Here is a 19,817-nt window from a genome sequence, read left to right as displayed (position 1 = left end):
TGTACTGACGTAGCGCCACCACGCTTACAAGTCATCTACAGTGAAGCACGCAGATACGCATAAGAGACACACCGAACAAAAGTAACGAATTACTGGTTAGAAAAAGAACGTAGATAACTTGATGTCTATTTGAGCGAGGCATACGCAGGGCAAGCCTTATGCTATAATGATTGATTAGTGCGTTTCAAAGCAAATTTGGGGCTCCGACACACGTTGCCTGGCATTTAGTTTGATATTGACCACACGTCACCGTCACACGCCAGCTTTGATCGCCGTACGAAAACCATTGCGGAACTCCCCTCTTCTTCGGTGTAAAAAAAAAAAAAAAGGAAAGTGTTTTTTCCTGTCTGGATTGACAGCGTAATTAAGGAGTATGAACTTAGTGTGCGTTCGCAGAGGGACGGTGACGCTGCGGAATTCGTTACCTGTGAGGGTTGCACTTGAGCGGCTCTGACCGCCTTGCGGCCGCAGCAATACAGCGGCCCATGTGTTCTTCCTGTCCGTTCTGCGGCACCAGTATCGTGAACGCGAGCGTAATGCACCTGCTGCGGAATCGTCCTGGAATTCATCTAGCCCGCTCGCTCCCCTCATGCATTCGTTCTCGTCGCCTTTCGCGCCAGAGGCCTTCGCTCATGGCACCCTCCCGACATAAAACGCGGGCTACATGATTCTTACTACCATCCTGACATACATACTGACAGCAGGCAAATGTGTTTGCGTGTGATAATTACCGCATTCATTATGCCTAAAGGCAGACTTAAATAAATTTGTGTGCCTGTTTTACCAATTCCGTGCCATGTGGCTGCACCAGAAAATTAAAAAAAAAGAAAGAAGTATGGTTCGCTCATTCCGCTGTCCTCAAACTTTTGCTCACAGTGGTAGGGTTTAGTAATCCCGCCGAACTTGCGTATCATTTCTACAGATATGGTATGGAATACGCGCGAAATTATTGCGCCATACCGTGTAAATTGCGCGGGAAACACTTGGCAATAGTACGCAACGATTGTTGATTGCACGAAAACATGCAAGCAGCGATTGCTTTCGTGGCTGTGTGGGTCGGTTTGCGCTGCTTGCCTACACGTACACTCCATTGTTTTCGTGTCTGGCCAGGCGTGGGAAAGTGCAGGCGACGGCGATCCTCTTCGCCAGACGCAGACGTACCTCTCGGCTTACCGCACTTCCAGCGATAGGAGGTGAGTATAGGTGCGTGGGGAGAAGCGCGCAGGAAATCGAAGCAATCACAAAACTTGGATCAAGAAGGATGCCTCCATTTCGTCTGCTGCTGATTGGCTGGGCTGAGGTACACGTCGGAAATGAGACAGGTGCCCCCAGCCAATCAGAGCTTGAGCAGCAGACGAAATGGGCATGTCCACTAGGTGGGAACTTACAGAATACCTCCTCAGAATAAGTGCCCACACCAAAGCTGAAAAGGAAATCGGTGGCCACAGTTGATTTTTTTGTTGGTTTATTTATTACTTATTTTATTTTTACGTGCTGCAGCCATGTTAGGGCTATGGCAGGAGTGGGGAATTATACAGTTGTGTAGTATAGAAAAAGTGCAAATATAAGCAGCCCGAGAGCGAAAAACATAACAACCAATAAAGTTTGCGCCGGCTTGCAGCGGTGCTCTTATGATTTACAACTAGAGGACATCTTAGTTTTAGATAACGATTGCATGACGAGCTTGATCGCCGATGAATAGCTTGATTGCCGATTTTGTCTACTTTTCTGCCAGGCGCTCGGAACTATTTGAACAAACAGAGAGGACATTACTTGGCATCGCACTAAACCCGATCTTGGTGCAGTTTGGCACTTGTCGTATTGTGCCTGTTTATTATATTTTCTACTCGACTCAACGAGTTCTCAACGGAGTTAGTCGGAGGACTACCAATATTTACGAATATCAGTTTAAAACGACAGCCAAAGGTCACATGATCGAGCCAAGGAACAGGACCAAACAGAAGATGAAGCGTTTCACCTGTTCAGTCACATCGCCTTCGTATTCGTACTTTGTTGTCGCGCCTTTGGTGCAATAACGGTAGACATTCGTTTCGCTGTTATCAGAAAAATCGCAAATCGTAAAGGTGGTAGGAATTCTTCTTTTTTTAGACAGCAAGATGCCAAGTCACAGACAGACTGCAGTGGAGTTCTTACTATTTCATCTGGTTCCCCGCGTGTCCATTCCTTGTCTGCAGAGGGCATTCGCTTGTTTGCTATTGCGTCATTATGCTTCCGTTGGTTAGAGGCTGAGAAGGGATTTTGAGGCGCTAGAAAGGTGGGCTATAAACGCCTAAAAGAGGCACACAAAGCCGCATAGTATAGGCACAATAAGGGACAATAGACACGAGAAATTGTTAGGAAACGATGGCCCATTTAGTTCACTAAGCGCATGTGTCTCATTTTCTTGGAAACAAACAAATAGCGTTCAACTGTGAGGTCTCGATGGCAGCAACCTTATAATGCAAGCTATGAGAGTGCTTTCACATGATATGAGACGCCGTTTTTATATCGATCGGCTCAGTGCAGCCAACAACCGCTTAGTTAATACAATTGTTCTGACCCAGAGAACATCTTTAGTACATTTATTACCCAAAATTTTGCAAGTAGGACCGAACGACGTTGAGAAAAAGAAGAAAGAAGAATAAGAGAAGGAACACGAAGCCGCAAGTGATTGCAGCCTAAATTGAGACTCGGGAGAGAAAGCAAACCCAAAATAACAACACACTTACAGTACGAAATAAACCGCGTCAATTAGGGTGTTGCTAGTACGTCTACCTTTGTTTACGCGTACTCCGGTTCGTGTGGCACCGGCGTAATTTTTGCACCTAATTTTAGATCAGAGCCCATGCGATTCTCAGTTATACGCCGAAGTCGCGAAGCTTTTCGTTCGTAACTGCTCATTGCCACTGGTTAGCCACCTTCTTTTATAATATGTCATCACTAGGATTACTTCGAAATGCTCTTGCGAACAGTTCTATAGCCTAAAAGCGTTTCTTCCAACACGGGACCCAATATGCGTAGCAATGCGGCATGGCAGTCGCCGGTAATTGTACTTAAGGGACGTTTTATTTTTGAAGTTTCATTACCGCAATTCACTTCGTGAGTATATTAGGTTGAAAATGGTCGATGGAAAGAATATTCTGCTCGGTTTGCGGTGCAGAATATCCTCGTCGGCAGTGTGACACGATGAGTGGAGCATCCGCTGGCAAACAAATAGGCTTTTGGCACTCTTTTTCTTTGGCATTACTAACCGGCCGCATGGAGACGGTGGCCCGATTATATATGTTTCTAAGTTCGACTATCGTTCAGTGCGAGTGTTACTTCGCCGGGTCATGTTGCCATACCATAACAGCCTCTTCCTATGTTGCTAGGAGTCATGAAAAGTAGTAACCGAAGGCATATTAAAAAAAAAAAAAAAAACGGCGAAGCCCTTCGACCCCCCTACTCCCTACGGCAGAAAAAAAAAAACGCGTTCTCAAAAAGCCCTCTCAGATGTTTAGATAAAAAATAGCCAGAAATAGACAAGTAGGAATTTACAGGCACTATCAAATCAGTGCTAAACCAATTTCTCAACCCATAATTCGTGTTTATACGCTAAAGATGGCTACGCTTATGCGTGGAAAGAAATAGGCATTTGCTCGTAATCCGGTTTCGAGTTATATGTTTGTGCACTCCTAAAAGTTGCCGGCTGATTCTTTCCACTGATGCAAGACAAAATTAGGGAGAAAGAAGCAATAGCGAAGAAAGAAACCAGCGGCCCGAGAGATTGTCCGGAATCGTACCTATGCATCGCCCAATGAAACGAATTTTCAAATCGTCTTCGCGCTTGTGACGCAGCACTAGAAACACTTCACTACATATACCGCATTCACAGCAGTATAAAGGCAGCACTGCAAGCATGAGTTCCTTGCTTGTTTTTTTCTACTCTGTAATGAAAAATTGTGGGGAGGGGGGGGGGGGATGAGAATAGTGTATGAAAGATAGTAGAATACCTACGGTGATAGAAAGAATGCGCAGTTCAAGGTGCGTGTCATTTTGAGCCGACATTGTTGTCCCCGTCCTCAACAACATTAAATTACGGGGTTTTACGCGCCAAAACCACTCTCTGATTAGGAGGCACACCGTATAGTGCGGCGGACGCCGGAATACTAATTTGGACCACCTGGGGTTCTTCAACGTGCACCTAAATCAATCTAAGTACACGGGTGTTTTTCGCACCTCATCGAAATGCGGCACGCCGTGGCTGGCGGGGATTCGATCCCGCGACCTCGTGCTTATATAGCAGCCCAACACCATAGCCACTATAAGCGACCACGGCGGGTCAATGTCCACTTCTTGCCCTCACGACATTGCCTGACGAATCGTAGCCCCGGCTTCACAAAGGGGTGGCACGGATTTACTGCACCGCGGCGCGTTGTGGAGCCGCGGTGGAGCCGCTCCCCGCTGCGCGCGCTGACTTAATTCTCGATTCGTCTCACGAGGCGCTCTTTCGTTTCGTCCAAGGGCGTCCCCCGCTCGCCACGCAGCGGTCCCAGCTGCAGTGACTGAGAGCAGTATATATGTGCGGGTGTGACGTCACCACGCCTCGAAGAAGGTTGGAGCTGGCTGGCGGCCGTTCTCGGGCGCTTCGCGATGCGCTAGAAGCCGACGTTAAACCACAATTCGAGTTGACGCGAAGGCTGCGAGGTTACCGTGTTTGCGCGGACGCAGCGCCACTTCGTGTTTGGCGTCACGCAGATACGTCTTATAAGGGATCACTAAAGCAAAATGCTGAATTGCTTTAGACTGACATTGTTTGAGAACTTAATCATCGTTAGTTTTGTGATTATATGTTCATGATCAATAAAAAAATGAAGGCCGAAGCTTTTTTTTTCGAGTATCACGCCGAAACCGCAAAGCCGGTATACGTCAGCGTGACATCAAAAATTTGAAACTTATTTTAGTACTAGGACCGCGCGGCGACTGAGTGAAAGTTCCCGGTACTTGCCATGTTCAGTCCTTGGCTCCTTAAGAACCCAATGTCACGGCGAGCTGATGCGGTAACACCACCCGTCTTTAGTTCTTGCGCTTTTTCCGGTTTACCAAGCATCTTCTAGTGGTAAGAATGGTGTATTTTTGTATTTGTAAGAGGGCAATTTACAAATACAGGTGAAATAATTTTTCTCTTTATTGTCCCTTTACGTGCGCAAGTGCACTTACGTCACACATAGTGTGAATATTGTCATCACTATAGGCTACTGCAGCAACCGCAGGCCTTCACCGGCACCCTCGTGACTAATTTGTAGTCTCAATAACTAAATTGTGTACCTCACTCCTTTGGGCATATTCACATCGACTAATATAGAATCACTTTGGCACCCACTTATACATTTCATCTCCCTTATCGTTTCTCACCGAGCATGCATCCTAAAGATTTCCTTTATATTTTCGCTCTTCCGCACAGACATGGGTCTGTATTTATACAAACAAAGTTATTACCTCAGAATAATTCATACTGAACCTGCCAGGCAAATGCAATATTGGAAATACTTTTAGTGAAGGCGGCTCGGCCAATCGCAAAGAGCTCTTACGAACTAAAAGCTTTGTAAGTTCAGCCCCGGGTCTCTCAGCGAGACACCCGACCATTGCGTATTTTCATTAATAAAGCTAGGTGACCAAAACAGCAATAATAACAACAACATATATGGTGTCTTTTTGAAGAGCAGATGTGGGTAGAAAGAAGGAATCAATGCGTATGATTGCAATCACACCATTGCTTTAGAGATAATGCTAGCAAGGCACCTATTGACCTGGCCATTGTCTATTTTGATTAGTAAAGCTAGGTCACCAAACAACAATAACAACAACAATATATATCGTATCTTTTTGAAGAGCAAATGGGAGTAGAAGGAAGGAAGGAATCAATGCGTGTGATTGCTATCACGCTTATTGCTTTAGATCTAATCCCAACAAGGCACCTATCGACGATTCTTTGACGATCCCTCGTAGTTAGTGTGCGCCAATCTATTCCAGGTAATCATGAGCACCATCTTCTTGAATGGTATGCGCTCACCCAATCCGTCCCAGGCCGAATCCCTGTCACTCAACAAGTTTTCTCAAAGTCGTTTGACTTGTACCACGTTGAAGCTGTAGTCCCAAAATACGCATACCGATAGATGAAGGAACCGCGCACGCTCGCCGAGCGCATGCAGAGGGTTGTTATAAGTTTACTTATACTACACGCGTGAACATGCATTATTCGCTTCTTTTTTGACTACAACCAGGCCACAACATTAATGAGCAAACGAGAATGCCACCGTGATACAGTACTAGAAGGAACAGTATCTATTGTAACGTGTGATGCACTGAAACAGTGTAAACAACAAGCTGGTCCTGATAGGCGTCCGTACCTAATCTTATTAGCCTGCGGCTTCTTGGCGGTCTCAAACGTGCGCATGCGGAGAAATAGATGCACTGGCGGACGTGGGCGACGTTTTCCTTGCGATTAGCTTTGGAACGCACGAGATAACCCCAGAAATGTGTGGCCACAAGAACAGCCGAAACCAGCGACAGCGTCCTGAGCATACAACGCTCTCATCGACCTTCACCTTGGAAGACCGGGGAGGAGAAGGGACCGCAGAAAGATTAATGAACACTGAGGCATCAACGTTTCTTTTTTTTTGTTTTCGTTCCGTCACTCACCTGGCAGGGCGAGCATTCCTAGGGTCGACACCCTAAAGGTGCTGGGAATGTTCATCGAGTCTACCGGAGGTAACATCACGACGCTCAGAAAAATCACGACCAAGACGGAGTGCATGATTGGATTAATCAATAGAATCTCCAACAAGAGGAGCGGTCTAAAGGAGGACAATCTCCTACGGCTATTCCACACATTCTTAATGAGTCACATAATTTACGTGGCTGCAATGCACAAGTGGTACGCTTCTGAAAGGCACAAGCTGGACACGCTCATCCTTAAAAGCATCAAAAAAGTGATAGGAGTACCAATAAACGCCAGCACGGACCGCCTTCTTCAACTAGGTGTACATAATACACTCGATGAAATCATCGAAGCTCAGGAAACGGCTCAAGTATCACGACTCTCTAGCACCCCTGCTGGGAGGGAGATTCTCGTGGTCTTAGGAATCGGCTCCACTGTAGCGATGGAACGCACATGTGAAATGCCAGATTACCTACGGGACAACATTACGGTTGCTCCTTTTCCCAAAAACGTGCATCCACAACACAATGCGAGCAGGCGCAAAGCTAGGGCTGTGGCATTGCTCCGGAGCATAAAAGCCTCGCCTCACACGGTCACTTTCGTTGACGCGGCCCAGTACGAGCACACATCGGACTTCGTCGCAATGGTAGTCAATCACGACGGACACGTCACTTGTGCAGCCTCCATCAGAGACAGCACCCCGGCTAGGGCAGAGCAGGCTGCGGTCGCTCTTGCACTTCTCGACGATGAGAGAGCTGAAATATTTACTGACTCGAGGGCGGCGGTTCGGGCATTTGCCTCTGGTGCCATCGCCAAGGAAGCTCATCGAATTCTCAAAGGCAAAGTCATCCAGCACATACAATCACGTGGTTCCCGGCCCATCTCGAACCCCAACTCGACTCCCTCCGCAACCTCAATGACATCGCACACGTCCAAACGCGCGAACTAACCCTCCGCGCTGACGCCACTGCAAGTCGAGGCTCCGTCGATTCTAGGCTCGTCGAGTTCCGTGACACTCTCTCCACCTTCAACGAGGTTACCAAACACTACTACCTTGGTAGAAGACTATACCCTCCCCCACACGGGACACTAACCAGACCTCAAGCTGTCACACTACGCATGCTTCAGACGGGATCATATCCCAACCTGAATTTATTTCACTACATCAATCCAGACTGCTTTAGTCCAGACTGCCCTAGCTGCGGACAATGTAGTCCTTTGGAACACATGCTCTGGGGATGCCCCTCGTTACAGAGGGGCCCGCATCGATGCACTGCAGAGGAGTGGAGCTCTGCACTTCGGAGCTCCGACCAGTCACGCCAATTTTGGGCTGTCCAGAGAGCCCACGATGCGGCGCTGGAGCTTGGTCTCCCCGTCCCGACGTGGGTGCGGCCAGCGGCTTCGTCGCCTCCCTGAGAGGGGGCAACAGAGCTTCTCAGGACCTCCATTAAAGTTCTTTGTCTGTCTGTCTGTTCCGTCACTCTTTACGCGGTCCTTAACTTCTTCTGCAGTTTCTTTGTTAACCTTCAAGCTTATGTCCCATATGTTAGCACCGGTAGAATGCAATAACTGTACGCTGCTCTTTTCAACGACAGTGGCAAGCTCCCAGTCAGGATTTGGCAATGCCTGCTGTATGCACCCCAACGTACTTTTATTCTTCTGTAAATTTCGTTCTCATGATCAGGGTCCCCTGTGAGTAATTGACTTAGATAAATGAACTGCTGCACAGGCTCTAGAGGTTGACTGGCGATCATGAATTCTTGTTCCCTAGCCAGGCTATTGGACATTACTTTGTCTTCTCCATATTGTTCTTCAACTTTAATCTTGCACTTTGTCGGTAAAAGTTCTTAATAATTTCTTGCAATCCATCACCGGTGTTGCTGAACAGAATAATGTCATCTGCAAACCGAAGGTTGTTGAGATATTCGCCGTCGATCCTCACTGCGAAGCCTTCGCCGTTAAATAGTTTAAATACCTCTTCTAAACATGCAGTGAATGGCATTGAAGAGATTGTGTGTTCTTGCCTGAAGCCTCTCTTGATAGAAAATTTTCTACTGTTCTTGTGGAGAAGCAAGGTAGCTGTGGAATCATTGTAGATATTTTCCAAAATATTCACGTATGATTCCTCTGCTCATTGATTACGCAATGTCTCCATGACTGCTGGTATCTGTACTGAAACAAATGCATTTTCATAATATATGAAAGTCATATAGAGAGGTTGATTGTACTCCGCAGATTTCTCAGTTACTCTGATTGATGACATGGACGTGATTCATCGTAGAATATGCCTCCGTGAAGCCATTCTCTTGTTTGGTTGAAGTACTGCCCCAATTCTATTGCAAATTATGTGAGTGAATATTTTATGCCTGTTTGGCGTAACGTTAAGAGAGAGGAAGAGAGAGGTCTCGATGAAAGAGCCAATGGGGATAGCCGATTTTCTAGTTGACATTAGTAGAAAAAAAAAAGAGAGAGCTCGGCAAACCTGAACTATTTTGACCACTTTGGGCTCTTTACTGTTGCGCCAAAATCAATGTTTTCGCTTCTTTTATGTGTTTCCTTCATCCCCCGCGTCGGAACAATCAAGCTGCATCAATAAATACTACAGCTTCGTGACATGATTTGGTTAAGTTATTACAAGATGCAATAAATTACTAAAAATTATTTTTCAATCTTATTCACCCTAATTTCCACCCATATTATCTAGAGCTGAAGTTTTTTTGCGTACTTTATTTTTCTTTTTTTCTTTCCCTTATTTTGTAAGATTCTTATACTCAGTACTAAAACGGAATAAACTTAATGAACAGGCTACTTTGTATTTCCTCATTTTAAGTAAGTGAACCGAGTTATTGTTTTAAATATGTGCATTTACCCTGCGTTTTACACCTGCACATGCAGAGACAACGTGCACGCTTCACTCCTCATTGTATAAATAAGACATCATTCAATCACGTGCCCGCCTATTATGACTTAGAAATGAGATTGACGGTATTGTAAGTAATAAATATATGTACAAGAGCGGTTTTGCATTTCGCCCCCATCGAAATGCGGTGGGCATCGCACCTTCGACCTCGAGTTCAGTAGCGCAATGCCATAGGCGCAGAGCTATGATGCACAGGGCCTTCATGACGCCACTGTTTCGCTATTTAGCGCAATAATATTGATGGTGATGATATTAGGTTTGAAGTTTAATGCCACCAAGGCAACAAATTCCGAAGGGCGCCAAAGCTACATCTTTAAAGATTACTCCATGGAGGGTCTAATACTGTACTCGGGCCTTTGATATAGAGAAAAGTTCCCAGTTTCAGCCGATGTTTAGTTCATGATCGACTATAATCATAATGTATTGGTGAACCTTAGCAAATGCTGCCAAAAGTTATTGCTACACGAGGAGTCTACTGCGGGGTTACGAAGCAGTGCAGTCATTTATTTATTTTTATTCTTGCGTTCATTTTGCCTTGTCGAGTCTTGCCCAAATAATGTATTTGTAGAGAGGTGAGCCAAGACACAGGGACAGAAGTAGCGGTACATATACGTATCTGACATACAGTATATACATATATACTGATCATATACATAAGATAAGCACCTTTCGAGTATTCAGCCTCTGATTGCAGCTCAGGTTACGAACCAAAACCTGCGAAGTAATTTTGATGTAATAGTCCGTCGCTAGCCGCTGTGTCGAATACGCGCCAAGGAAACGGCTCTGTAGCGGGAAATATACTTGCTCGAATACAAATTAGATGATTACGCTAAGTACGGCCAGTGATGTGTAGAACTCGGCGGTCTTTCCAACTTTATTCGTCGAAAAAGTTTCACCCACACTTAAAAGCGATCATATCGATCACATCAGCAACCATGGAAATCCGAGAAGGGTATTAACGCCTGCCGGCTGAGTCATGGACCATTTATCGGCAAAAACGTCCTTCGCTCCTTAAATGCCCTCGGTATTGCAAGCAACTCGTTGAAAGATTTGCAATAATTGATCGAAGTAAAGATGATCAGAGCGCACAAGCGTACGTATCACAGACGCTAATGTTTGCCTTGCAGGTCACTCATAACAAGGAAATGATGCTTGTAATTGCGACGATACGGTATACGAGCGTGGGTGAGGTCTCCACATTGACCTTCTCGACGCACGCCCAATGAAGTGTGTCGACGAACCTCGTCTCGAGTCACTTTAGGCGCGTCGTTTGTCTTCTCGCCTTCGCCTGGTTAACTTCGTTCAACGAAACGAATGAAAGCCTCAAAGAAAAATGTTCAGCACCGCCCTGGCAAGAGCGTGGCGTATAGAACGGCCGCTTCCACGAAAAACCGTGCCCCGGCTGCTAGACCGTCTTGTTCATTTTTCCTGCGGCAACTTTGATAGCAACTGTTTTTTGCCGAGTTGCAATTCATTTTAATGCACCACCGTCTTCCCCGAAGGCAACCCTCTTATACCGCGGATGTTTACCTGCCAGCGGCCACCTTCATTTTCTTCGCTTGATTGTTTTTGTCTTTTAGAGGTTTGCTTTTTTAAAGTGCGCAACGGATATATCACGTCAGGGTAGGCGGCACTATGCGAGGACGGCACGAACGAGCGCTCATCTGGGCTAACAGGCGACGCCTATGGTTGGGCGGTGCAGACGACAACAAACGCGAGCGGGAGAGGAGAAAACCAATCAGAGTTGGCTTTGCACACGACCACCCGTAGGCTCACCCTTTCCCTCTTGAAAAACAACAGGCATCGCAATATAAATAAGGGGTCGGCGCTGCTGAATTGGTTCTCACACGTCTACAGACACTCATCGGAGGAGAAGCGCCTTTCTACAAGCAGACTTTGCACCAGAGCTATAGACATGGACGGCCCTTGCAAGTGTGGTGGTAAGACTGCGCCACTTTCGTGAATTGTTCTTGTCGAATTTGTCGAGCGAAGGCCAGACCTATCACAAAAGTTTTCTCTGCGATAATGCGTGACGTCCCGTGTGAAAAAGGTCTGCCTCGAGAGGTTTTGTGATAAATTTTCTGCTATCGCGTCTATGTTTGGTTAGCGTTAAGGCATGACTGTTACTGGTTATCTCACTTAGGTAAATGTTCTATATGTATAAGCTGGTGTTCTTGCAGTGTTCCGACAACTATCGCTTTCATGTTTGCTGGGAATTATTCTTGTCGATGACGGCGTCTATCGGGAACGTCGTTAACAACTTTGACAGAGTTGGTGCCGTGCCATAACGTACACGCCTTCTCTTGCCTCTTTACCCGCAGACCCCAACTGCCGATGCACATCGTCCTGCCAGTGCGGCTCGGGACGATGCGGCTGCGGGAAATGCAAGAAGTAGCCTGGTACATCCAGGACGGGGACGCGGGGAAAAGGTGAGCATTAAGAAAAAAAAAAAGAAATAAGATCATCGAAAGTGGGAGTTGCAGCAAATGGCAGTGCACAAACAGAAGATAACACCTTCAGAAACAAATTTTGATCGACTGCCGATGCATGTGTGAAACATAGATAATTTTATGCCAGGTTGCTTGAGACTCCACTGAAAGCAAATCAAGGTGGTAGAATGACTCTGTGCATTTTATGATGAGTCGTCATAATTAGAGCAACTAAACATTTGAATATTGTAAATTCAGTCATGCTAAGTTTCTTGATAAAGAGGATTGAATCACCCACTCGAATTACATGCACGAGGTATTTATTGGCCACAAGAATTGCGAGAAAAATAATGTTCGAGGTTGCTACCGACACGCCCCACGTCATACGTCACGTAAAACACGGTAGCGCCTTCACCAAAGCGGTACTGGGTAACGATACATATCACTCAGAAGAAAAATGGAAGTAATATAGGCTAGTAAAATGTTCAGTTTACCCTAAGCTTAATGTTTCATTTATATTCCTAGCTACCACTGCACAGAAATGGCAAAAATAGGTCGCGTCCACGAGCGTAGACGCCGTGCCCGAAGTGGATAAAGTACATAGATTATTATTCTGCTTGGAACAACGTAAGGAAATGAAAAACCAGAAAGAGGAATGGTTTAATAGAGGTTCTGTCATGAAAAAGTACCGTCATTAAGCATTTGGTAGGTTGCGGTTGTGTCTGTGATCTCTGTTTGGCGTCATGTTTCTTTTTTTTTAACCTTGCGCCAAGCAGAAATATAAATAAGGAATATGCACACCATTTTGCCCAGCAACAACAGAACGCAATGTTGGCCTATTTGGTCTTTCCTTCTATGTGGTAACTTGGGAACACTGGACAGACAGACCCGTCCGTGTCCGTTTTTTGTTTGTGTCTACGCAGCACTAAAAAAATTCAGTTATGTGGTTCTACGTGTCAAAACCACGATCTGATTATGAGCACTTTACTGTAAATTACTTTAGTGAGAGCTCTCACGGACGAGCTCTTCTTCCCCGGATAAGCCGCTTAATTGGCGTCTTGCTTGAAGTAGTTTTAAAGTTTAAAATAATTGGTGTAGTAATTAATTATGAAATAGTTTTCCGAAATATCCGCAACTCAAACTGCTTCCCAGAGTATAAGGAATTATACGTTGGGCTTTGCGGGGTGGGTGAGATATTTTTTATCGCACGGTATATAACATATTTGATCTCTGTTCTAACGATGTTGCTATTTCTTGTCTGCAGATGTAACTCGGAGTCGAGTCATCCGGCAAAGCAAACACAAAAAAACTAAAGGAAGTCACCTATGCGACCACGACGGTTCCAGCTGCTGGTCGAACGATGATGAAGCTTAATCGCGGAGTGAGGTGTGGCGAATAATAATAATAAAAAATGCAAGAAAAAGACATAGTGGCCTCTTACTTTATTCTGCGACATTTCAATGCAGGACCCTTCTATGTTGTGGCGTTTGCATACTTGTCTGGAACTCCTTGACCAGCTCAGTTCTATGAAGGCGCGACCATCATTAATGAGCGCGCGTCACACGCCCGACACGTCGAAGTCACTCTGAAACAAAACCGGTGGCTAAGAACTGAAAATAGCATTTTTGTGCTGTGTGTACCTGTCGAAATTGTTTTCGTGAAGTTATGAGGGAGGTCAATACATCTTCAAAAAACGACAAGCATCGTACTTACGAAGATGGAGCGGCTGGGGTGCTATAGGTACGTTCCATCACGTGTTGTGATTCAGATTAGCGATAAGAATCGCTCTCGGATGCCGCCACGGGAAAACAGTGGGCAAAATGGCGATTTCAGTGGATAACAACGACCCTTCGCTGCTATGGCATTGCGCGGGCTCTCAGAAGTATAGCTTTGCGAAGCTCGGCATCGATATAGAGTGGGCACCAAGAACATCAATTTTCGGCGTGTACGACTTAAACAGACAAAGGTGTGAAACCACATGTGACGTTATTTCCAGTGTGCTTATGGCTGTTTCCTGCTGGGTGTCGGGTGTCCCTTTTACACTGTCCCAGCTGGTAATTTCAGCAGAGGTTTAAAACCATGCCGAAGCAGTCTAGGCTGACGCAACCAAATGCATGTTGCTGGCTGTTACACTTTTTTGTATTCTGTTTATCTGCATAATTATTCAAGAATAATTAGGCAACATCACGAGTATTAACATTAGTAAAAAACTATCAACAAGAAAGTTGTTGAGTGTTCTAAGAAACATCTATTTCAGTAGCTTCTAACTTCCTACTTGTTACGTAATAATTTTTTCCTGTGTCCTAAAAAGAAGGAAAACAGCACGTGATATGCCCGCTTGCGAGCCTTAATTGCAGTGCTCTTGAACGTGCTGCGTACGAACGAACAGCGCATATCGCTGTTTTGCAACCTTGGCTAAAGTTAGCCGGGACACACTGTATGCCATGGTGTTCTCACTATAGAAGCGTGACAGAATGTGTTAATGTTTGCGTCTTCCTATCGTGATTGGGTACAATGCAAATGCAAAAGACCGGACACAGATAAAATGCTTGTCCTCGTCAATGTCTGTCTCTGTCCCGTGTCTTGCATTTACGTCGTGCCGAAGCATCGAGCTTCCCGTTTTAGTTCTATAATTACATGGAACAGACCAGTGCATACAATGTAGTGGGGTTTGTAACGTTTGCGCTGGAGCCGGACCCTGCAGCAATTTCTTGACGGGTGAGAAGTCACCAGTGTCCGGCATTCTCAGCTGGTCTCTCTCCCATCCCAAAATCGCCAAGGCCAACATTGCTTGGCCTCGGTGATTTCGCGAAAACGGCGCATCCAACATATGGCTGATGGTCGTTAGAGGTCGAGTGGCTTGGCAGCGCAGTGGTGGGTGAAAAAGAGAAGCTAAGGTATGGGAGAAAGAGTGTAGCACGGCTATGCGTAGTCGTTAGCGAGAAAGTCTATCAGAAGGAATTGCCTGCGTGTATGGTTTGACAGTATGGTTGAAGCTGATTTGCAGTTCTGACATGACATAACCATTGCTGTAGGGCTGGTGGTAAAGACAAAATTTCCTAGGAGTGAGCGGATGCCTACAATCCACGAACAAACACCGCAGGGAACTTCTTTTGAGGGAGTATTTGCATAACGAGGACAGCGAGAGATCGAAGATGGATGTAAACATGGCAAGAAAATGATTACAGTTGGAAAATCTTTCGCAATGGAAGTAATACAGAAACCTAGAAGAACAAGTAATAAGAAAAGCGAGAATTGTGTCGTATACACGGAATTACACACTTAAGCGATTCATTAAAGAAAAAGGAAAAAAAAGAGAGAAAAAAAAGCCCGTCACTGTGGCTTCCGACACTGCTTTGGCTTTGAATTTTTTTCTTTCTCTGCGTGTTTCCTTATTGGAGAGACCTTCACCTTCAGCTAGCGGACCTCATTTCGCTCCAAGAGAAGCTTGCGGCCGTTTACAGTTAGGGTGGAATTATGCGTTTGGAATCCGGCCGCTGTGGCCGAGAAACACGTCGTGAGCAGGGGTCCACACGTCATGAACGAGCACTGCAGGATGGCTTTTAAATTTGACCTCCTCTCACGGGCTCTTATTGGTTGTGAGCAAAGGAGCTCACACCTGAGGGCACGTTATACGTATCCGTCTGCATGCAGATACATCAGTCTCCTTCAATGAGGGGGTCTCGAACGGTGGGCGTTGTCCTACAAGAAGGGCGAGCAGGACTTTTTTGTTATCGTGCAAAATAATGTCGACAGAAGAAGACATATACTGAAAACTGACTCCTAGTTAGTAATACTTATAATGTATGCGCAGAAACACGCCATTATCGTTTTGTGGGCGGCGAGTTGGCACATATGAACACACACAAAACTACACATAAAGGTTCGAGTCCAAGGATGCGTTGGTGGCGTCTTTGAATGCCTAAATTTTCGTTGCCGCGCCGCCCGCGCCACCCTTGGCTGTCGGGTAGCTGGTGGACGGCGCAGCACCCTTCGCTTGCGCGGTAGCGGCAACGTCCCCTCTGGCTGCTCCTGCCCGTCCTCCCAGGCTAGGCCCGGCGGCCGCACCCGGCGCCGACGTAGCGTTGACCTTAGCGGTTGCAGGCGCCGTGGCCGGTGGGGCTTGGGGCGAGCTCAAGCCTGCGGGCGAAAGCGCCGGGCGGCGCGTGTCGCGCACGAAGTCGATGAAGACCTCCTCGAGCCCCGTGCTGGACACGTTCACGTACTCGAGCTGGAAATGCCGATGCAGCTGGTTGACGCGAGCGAAGAGCACGCTCCATTGCAGCATCTCTTTCATCGAGAACTGGAACAGGCCCTGCAGACGAGGGCGGCGCAGGTACAGTGAGGCTTGTGCCATGAAAAAAAAAGGAAAAATGAAAGAAGACAGAGAAAAGGGGCTCTGCGCGTGAAAGCGCCACCGTCTCATTATATGGCGCGCCAGAGTAGAGAGACCCCGGATGAATTTTCAGCAGTCACCATTACTTAAGAGGAGGCTTTAGCTCGGGGCCACGTTGGCCGAGTTACACAAGTTACATAATGAGCACAAGTTCAATACATGTAAAACGCTCAAGAAAAGCCTTCATGAGACACCTTCGGGGCCCATTCAAATGAAATTTATTGCATTCAAGAGGTGAACGTGTTGACTAAGCCACAATTTAGTCGAACGCAAATTTTACATTTCGCATTACTTTATTGCATTCAAGAACTTCATCTCTTGAATGTAGTAAAGTAATGCGAAATGTAAGCTTTTCGATCGACAGCATTGTGACTTAGTCAAAATGTCATTTGCAATTGTACCTCAAGATCGTGCTTCGGCTCCTAAGTCGTGTAAACTCGAGTTCATTGGATGTCTTGTTTTGCGACTGAGTCACGAGATCGTGTCTTTGAGCGCGACGGCGGCTTTTTATGGAAGGCGCAAAGTATATATAGCGTTGCTTGGCTAATAGTATGGATATTTATAAACTTACACCCGACAACAATATCAGAGAGCGCCATGCTATACGAGCATGCAGTGAGAATGGCAGCAAACGAATAGAAATGCAGCTATTCCAGCCAGATTATAGCAGAAGGCAAAGGCGACTTCCCCCTGTTGACGTCATTAGAATGCCGTTCGCAGCGCCGCCATCGGTCGCGCGCGAGGTCAATAGAAGGGTGCACATCATAATTCCGGAGGGGAAAACCACGTTCGGTTGGGGCCAGAAAGCAGATGTCACGAGTGCATCCCGGCCGTGAACTACACACGACAAACCCGAGACGGACAAGGCTATCAAATGCTTTCATAACACCGCCAATGGCGCGACCTTTCGACCTGAGAAGAGTGACTCAGCGCGGGAAGCAGCTTTAGCAGTGAAACGAGAAGCAAAGCTTCGCTTATTTTTTACAACCACATCCAATGGTTTCAGCGCAATTTGTGACCTTGCCGCCGAGGCCTTGGGTATTAGCCACTGTAGGGTGCAATGTGAATGAGTTTGCTTTAGAGGCAGTGATGATGCGGTTGGAGGACAGCTTGCAGGTTATCGGGGACGCCCAAGATGAAAAAAAGAATACTTTACTGATGGAAGGTATTATTTATTCGAAAAGCTGATGGTTTGTCGGCAATAACAAGGGATCTTAATTTCCGAGAATAAACGTAACCGAAAGGGATAAATTATGCAGATCATACGCACATGTTAGAATATATGACAAGCGAAGATTTCATGATGCAGTTCTTTTTCGCACGCATGCCAAGCGACGTGATGCTAGTGACAATCGTATCAAAGAACTACTAGGCGTTGCCTCAAGAGAAGAAGGGATGCGTGTTAATAAGAACAACTGTAGCCAAGTACTATAGCATAAATAAAATGAACTCTTCGATGGTGGCATCTAACATCGGTCTCTCAGCTAGTAGAGACCGAGGTTAGATGCCACCATCGAAGAGTTCATTTTATTTTCTGTACGTGAGCTACCCAGCAACACCGCAGCAGTTGCAGCACCCAGGAACCAAGGTCAGTTATGTCCGGCAAAGAAAGCGTCGCTTTAATGGAAAGAACTTGGTGGCGGCGCCAGCAGCCATCCCAAAGGGGATGCCGACTGGAGGGATGATGCTCGTAAAACTCGTCTATAGTACATTCAATGATATAGCAACGTTGCGAGCGCGTACCGGGTGCACGTCGGTGAGCAAGATGCCCGGGAAGAGCGTGGCCACGGCCTCCTCGAGGGCGGTCGCGTTGCTCGCGTCCTTGGCGACGCACTTGATCTGCAGCGTGAAGCCGCGGCCGAAGCGCACTAGCAGTCGCTGCACGCTGCCCAGGCACTGTAGTTGGCCCGAAACCAAGATACCCACGCGGCTGCAGTTCGCCTCGCATACGTCCATGCTGAAAAAGACCCGCAGCTCAAGTTTGAGAGCACGAGTTACAGTTATACCGTTCGTCGTCAACAAAGTTAGTGCAGCTTTCATTAGGTTTTATCATCACAGTTTTAGTGAAACACTAAAAAGAAATATTATCGTACACCATAACCGCATTGTACACTTCTGAGATAGGCCAAGAAAGCGATTTATCCCGCCATCATACGCGAAAACGAAAGACTTGTTTTATGTCACCAATCGTCTCGCCCTCTCCACAACGTCACCTTAAAAGGACGCAGGGAATATGCGTGCTGCTCAATATCTTGGGCCTGTATTTCGTTAGAGTAAATTTCAACCAATCCTGACCCTGCCATTGTTGTTAACGAAGGCTCGACCGGCCAATGGCAAATAACAATTACGACCGATAACCCTTTTCGAATGCGGCCCCTGGTTGCTGCAAAAGTACGAGTGGAAGGTGTAATGCATAACTATTCGAGCTAACCCCCGGCTGATTTCCACTGAAGTTTGGCTACGAGGTACAGACTTTTGAATTGGAGAGGAGGAACGCTGCATCGAGCCAGCCTAAACCGTAGGCCGTAGCACTGCTGCCCTGACGTCATAAGGTGGCGGCGAATGATCGCTGGAGATAACATTCTTTGTAGGTTTGCGAGGATCATTTCACACCCGAAGAGATCATTCAGAAGGCGTCTTACATAGCAACATCGCCAAGCAAGCAAGTGTCTTACATCAAACAAGTCATGTTGTTCCTCCAGCACAGCGCTAAATCTCCGGCGCGCTTTCGCGACCGGCAGTGCGACGGCCTTGTTTCAGGTGGCGTTGAGCCAGCGCGCCGCACCGCTCTTCTCTTTGCAGTGGTATGTGCGAATTGCCGTTTATCCCAATGGAGATTCGGAAGAGTAGCGATGTCATTGCGAATTAGTAGGATTTTAACGCGTTCCGGTATGTGATTGCTGCGATGTCAGGTGGCTCAAGGTCAGCGGGCTACCACTGTAGTAGGCTACCACCGGGCTGCGAAAATTACTTTCGGAGCGGATGTGAAGTGCCTCTTCAGCCGTGGCGATTCCGTGGCACTCCGCCGCTGCGGTTGCAGAGAAGGGTCGGCTTTGCGTAGCCAGGAAAACCAGAAAGGACTTCACGCCATTACCCTTGTCACGTGTGTTCACATATCGGTAACCCCCGATGATGATGATGATGATAAAACGAGGCTCAAGGATGACGATAAAGGCATATTTATTATCACAAAGGAAGATTGACGGTGGTGGCCTAGAGGATTTTGCTTCCAACTCGGCATTCCATGCATGGCCAAACTGAGCTATGAACGAAAGGTGCGCATTCGAGTCGATGAACTAGTGTGAATTGATGAAAAGTCCACTACTCATGCACGCAAATTGAAGTTATTATGTTCAAATGTGTTCTAAAATT

General features: G+C 46.5%; 1 protein-coding gene and 1 long non-coding RNA gene across 2 annotated transcripts; one reads left to right on the top strand and one right to left on the bottom strand.

The window, feature by feature from the left end:
- The first annotated feature begins 11,410 nt into the window (after positions 1–11,410).
- LOC119445952 (uncharacterized) lies at positions 11,411–13,476 on the top strand. Its single transcript, XR_005190714.2, has 3 exons — positions 11,411–11,560; positions 11,942–12,049; positions 13,314–13,476. It is a non-coding gene; the product is annotated as an uncharacterized LOC119445952 (long non-coding RNA).
- Positions 13,477–15,732: 2,256 nt separating this feature from the next.
- Positions 15,733–18,454, bottom strand: LOC125944031 (ATP-binding cassette sub-family A member 17-like). The gene is made up of 2 exons (XM_049663754.1): positions 18,189–18,454; positions 15,733–16,364 (listed from the first exon to the last, which is right to left on the bottom strand). The coding sequence occupies exons 1-2, from the start codon at positions 18,399–18,401 to the stop codon at positions 15,972–15,974; spliced, it is 606 nt and encodes a 201-aa protein (XP_049519711.1). The 5' UTR covers positions 18,402–18,454; the 3' UTR covers positions 15,733–15,971.
- Between the last annotated feature and the right edge of the window lie 1,363 nt (positions 18,455–19,817).

This window comes from Dermacentor silvarum, chromosome 3 (assembly GCF_013339745.2).
Source record: "Dermacentor silvarum isolate Dsil-2018 chromosome 3, BIME_Dsil_1.4, whole genome shotgun sequence".
Lineage (NCBI taxonomy): Eukaryota > Metazoa > Arthropoda > Arachnida > Ixodida > Ixodidae > Dermacentor > Dermacentor silvarum.
Note: the sequence above shows the minus strand (reverse complement) of the source record. Positions and strands in the feature narration are given on the sequence as shown.

Excerpts from the sequence above, each read along its gene's own strand:
- LOC125944031 (XM_049663754.1), bottom strand. The coding sequence starts at position 18,401 with ATGGACGTATGCGAGGCGAACTGCAGCCGCGTGGGTATCTTGGTTTCG. Across the intron at positions 16,365-18,188 it reads TGCTCACCGACGTGCACCCG|GGCCTGTTCCAGTTCTCGAT; the intron begins GTACGCGCTCGC and ends CCTCGTCTGCAG.